Here is a 3728-nt window from a genome sequence, read left to right as displayed (position 1 = left end):
ATTTACGCAGTAATTTTCGTATGTCACTTTATTATTGTTTTTGCACATTCTTGAAATTCAATACAGTTGTTTCTATATCACAATGTTGGGTAACCGTCGGCAAATGAGGAAAACTATTTCAATGTTGAAAAATGAACACCTATAATTTAGCAAACACAGTACCTTTTAATATGCCATTCAAACCGTCAAATATTGCTTGCAGTGCCGTCGAATGCCTTAACACAAGGAACACCAAGATCAGTGATTACACGTCCGCCCTGGTTCAAAAGGTGACCGACTACAAGACGAAGTTCACCGAATACCACAACAAAATCCTTGAACAAAAGAAGGCGGCTATTCGTTGCTCCCTTGAACGCGCTCACCGTAAGTTGGACCTCAGACAATCTATCTTAGAAGAACGCGATCACTGCTCGAGTCATTGCAATGCAACAATTTACAGAAAAGTTGGACACGGAAACCCATTTGACCGACGAGGTGATTGAAGCTGCCATTACCAAATACAGTGATGACGAAAGTGCTAAGATCACTGGTTGGGCGGACGAATACGAAATCAAGCTGAACGAAAATAAGGATAAGCTTGTCATGTACTACACGTGCGCCTACAGATGCTTCCTCACCAATTGTTACCTCAAGTTCTACAGGCGTAGCTACTATTGTGGATGGTTAGTATCTCTTTCTGGAAACTAAACAGAATATTACGCAGTAAAAATAACACAATGCTATTCAGTAAAATACTATATATCTCATAATTCGTGTTCTATATTTGCTAGTGCTTATTCTATATGTATATATATGGCCTAGTAAAAATGTCCATGCGGTCAATATGGAACTGCTTTCGAAAAAAAGTGCCACAAAGTTAGTACAATTGTCAAACCTATGGCATTATGTTAAACAAACTAATATATTAAGTTAATAATTCTGGTTCATGTAAATCAATTATGCCATAATGTTAAACAAACTAATATATTTTTATATTTATTCTGGTTTATGTACATTATTTCGAAAGAAATGTTGTAATCCAATAGATAATATCCGCTAATGTTTATTTCGTTCAAAGTCGCCGTCTGAGAAACTGGTACTGCTACAAGAGCAGTTACTGTGTCCGCTCATACTCCATCGGCCCATTCTGCTACAGATGGCGTAAAGTTAGCTACAGTTGCCTAAAGACTTGCGACGTTGGTAAGCAAACCATGCCAAACTTTCTGTTTAGTTTTTCAACACAAGATGTATACGTTATATTTAATCTTGTTTTGAGTTATTTTTGTATTGATATGAAAATGCTATAAAAGACTTTTAATGGAAAAAAGTACAAACTTTTTACGAATGCCGTTTAATGCGATTTGCCACCTTTTAAAGCATTTTTACCTACTTTTTGTACGTCAGTTATCCGTTGCTTTTTGCCATGAGAACAATGTTAACATTTCCATAATTGCCAGGACGCTTGTTTCAACTTATGCTTCCATTTACAGACGCAGTTAACCCAACAGCGGATGATGCCGTTAAGGATATGACAACAGCAAAGGACGACGCAATCACTAAAATCCAAGGCTTGTTCGACGCTTGGAAGCTCAAGTGGGAGGGTATCCATGCAACTTACTCCACTAAGTATCGCCAAGTGGTGGTGGCTCGTGACGAGTGGGAAGTCAACCAATTGATCAACCACTACTATTGCATGTAAGTTGCTTTCTTCATCGCCATATTGGCACATCGTTTTTACACCAAGTCTTAACCTCATTCCAGTTTGCCTGTGACCCTTAGCATTTGCTGGAGACTTGGTGCTATATTCCGACGGGTGTTGGTTCGAACTTCATTTGAACTTTGTTTTATAAAGTCTACTGCTTTTTAATTGAAATCTGATCCTCAATTAAGTTTGCCCTTTTTAATAACAAGACGTTAGTATGCATATACTTACGCTATAAAACTCAAATTGGCAATCAGGTCTCTATAACAACCACCTGATATTTGTTCCAACGTTATGTTTGCCTATTTTGCTATTTTTACATCATTGAGTTATATTTTTGAGTTTGATTGTTTATAAACCCGCCAGCGAAGCACTGATCGCTTGAAACAAGCTTATTGTAAACCTTTATTTTTATAAAAAGAATTTTATAAAAAGTAATATTCCTTTGGCGGCTAAAACTTTGACTTTGTAGCAACAATTCCAAGGAGCTGACGACCGAGCAGCAAACAGCGGTTGACGCTAAGAGGACCGAATTGGAAGGTTTGGTTGACGGCAAAGTGACAGAATACGAGGAAAAGCTCAAGGGTTACCGTGACGATGCCGAGACAGACTTCAACGCAAAACGCGACGCCTACAAACTGCGTCTTGAAGGCTACATCGAAGACGTCAAAACCAAGTACTCAACGTGTCTTACTGACAGAACTACGGCAATCGGTGAATATCAGACAAAGTTGGAAGGAAAACGCGACGCACAACGCGAATGTCTTAAGAAGGCCGTTGACGATGTGAGTAAATCTAAGGGGTCTAACGTATTATTATATTTACACGGTGTTGATTAAGTAAATATTGCATAAATATTCTGCACTTGATTTCAGTTTTTTGGTCACTTGCAAATAAAAGTGCTACACCATACGCTGAGAAAAACTGTGCGAATACCTTTTATACAACGAGCTAATTTTTATTTGTAAACTGCACTTTCCAGGCCATTCTTGTTCAAATTGCTCGTTACACGAGCATGCTGAAGTTCATGTTCGGCGAAACCTTGCCCGATGAGGTCACCACACTCATCACCAAATATCTCGCGGCATTGAACAAATACAGGGATGACGAGATCCTTGCCAAGTTCGACGAATGCTGGGTAACCGACTTGCCCGCTTTGGTTCAGCATTATTCGTGCTGTTACAAATGCAAGATCACCAGGTGGTGCTTGCCCGGCTTTTGCTTCGGAAACTACTACAAGTGGAGCATCTGCTATCCAAGGGGCTGCACCTACCGCTACAAGTACCGCTCTTACTGGTAAGTCACCCTTTACCTTTAAAGAAATCTTAGAAATATTGTCTAAACAAGTTTGCACCCATGTAAACAAACTGTAATCTAGCCTGTATGCACTTTGGTAAAATTTGGTATGTTATTATAGGGTTGAAAAAACTTTGTTTTTAATCCTGGGTTGTTCCATCTTGATGAAGATTTTTGTTCTGAACTAATTTTGCATATAAAGTTAATTTTATTCTAGCCCTTCTGGCGAAAAATAGCGGCACACTTATTAATAGCACTTTGTATATCTTAATAAAGTCTTTGCGCAAATTGACCCTTGATATCATGTATTTCCAAACCAAATATCCATATTAATTTTAAACCATTTTGATCACAAATTACTTAAAGTAAGCGAGATTAGAAACAAACAAACGAGTGTGATATTTGGTTTCTATTGATTGATTCGTATCCAATCCTTGTTGTTTTTTTTCAGCCGTACCTACAGATACCGCCTGTCTTGCTACAGAGGTCGCTACAGGTACTGCTGAGTATCTCTTCAACCAGTGGACGATGTTCGGAAACGTAGTGTCACTTAGAATTGTGATGGCTTACTTAATAAACCTTCACCTGATTTCCAACATCGTTGCGGAAAAATAAAACAAAAATACCACAATTAATTTGTGATTGTTTCGAGTTGGCTTTTGGGGCAGAATGTTTTGTTTGGTTTGGTTAAACACTGCTGATGCTATAGTACAAAACATGAGTACCAACATTTATTTTATTTTTGTTTTAA

At 38.2% G+C, this 3728-nt stretch overlaps 1 protein-coding gene across 1 annotated transcript; it reads left to right on the top strand.

The window, feature by feature from the left end:
• The first annotated feature begins 1898 nt into the window (after window positions 1-1898).
• Window positions 1899-3483, top strand: LOC146159026 (uncharacterized). The gene is made up of 4 exons (XM_083384830.1): window positions 1899-1912; window positions 2154-2466; window positions 2664-2977; window positions 3429-3483. The coding sequence occupies exons 1-4, from the start codon at window positions 1899-1901 to the stop codon at window positions 3481-3483; spliced, it is 696 nt and encodes a 231-aa protein (XP_083240956.1).
• Window positions 3484-3728: the final 245 nt, after the last annotated feature.

This window comes from Ascidiella aspersa, chromosome 3 (assembly GCF_963924565.1).
Source record: "Ascidiella aspersa chromosome 3, kaAscAspe10.2, whole genome shotgun sequence".
Taxonomy (NCBI): domain Eukaryota; kingdom Metazoa; phylum Chordata; class Ascidiacea; order Phlebobranchia; family Ascidiidae; genus Ascidiella; species Ascidiella aspersa.
Note: the sequence above shows the minus strand (reverse complement) of the source record. Positions and strands in the feature narration are given on the sequence as shown.

Coding starts and splice junctions, on each gene's coding strand:
- LOC146159026 (XM_083384830.1), top strand. Junction 2,467..2,663: donor TTAAGAAGGCCGTTGACGAT/GTGAGTAAATCT, acceptor TGCACTTTCCAG/GCCATTCTTGTTCAAATTGC. Junction 2,978..3,428: donor TACAAGTACCGCTCTTACTG/GTAAGTCACCCT, acceptor GTTTTTTTTCAG/CCGTACCTACAGATACCGCC.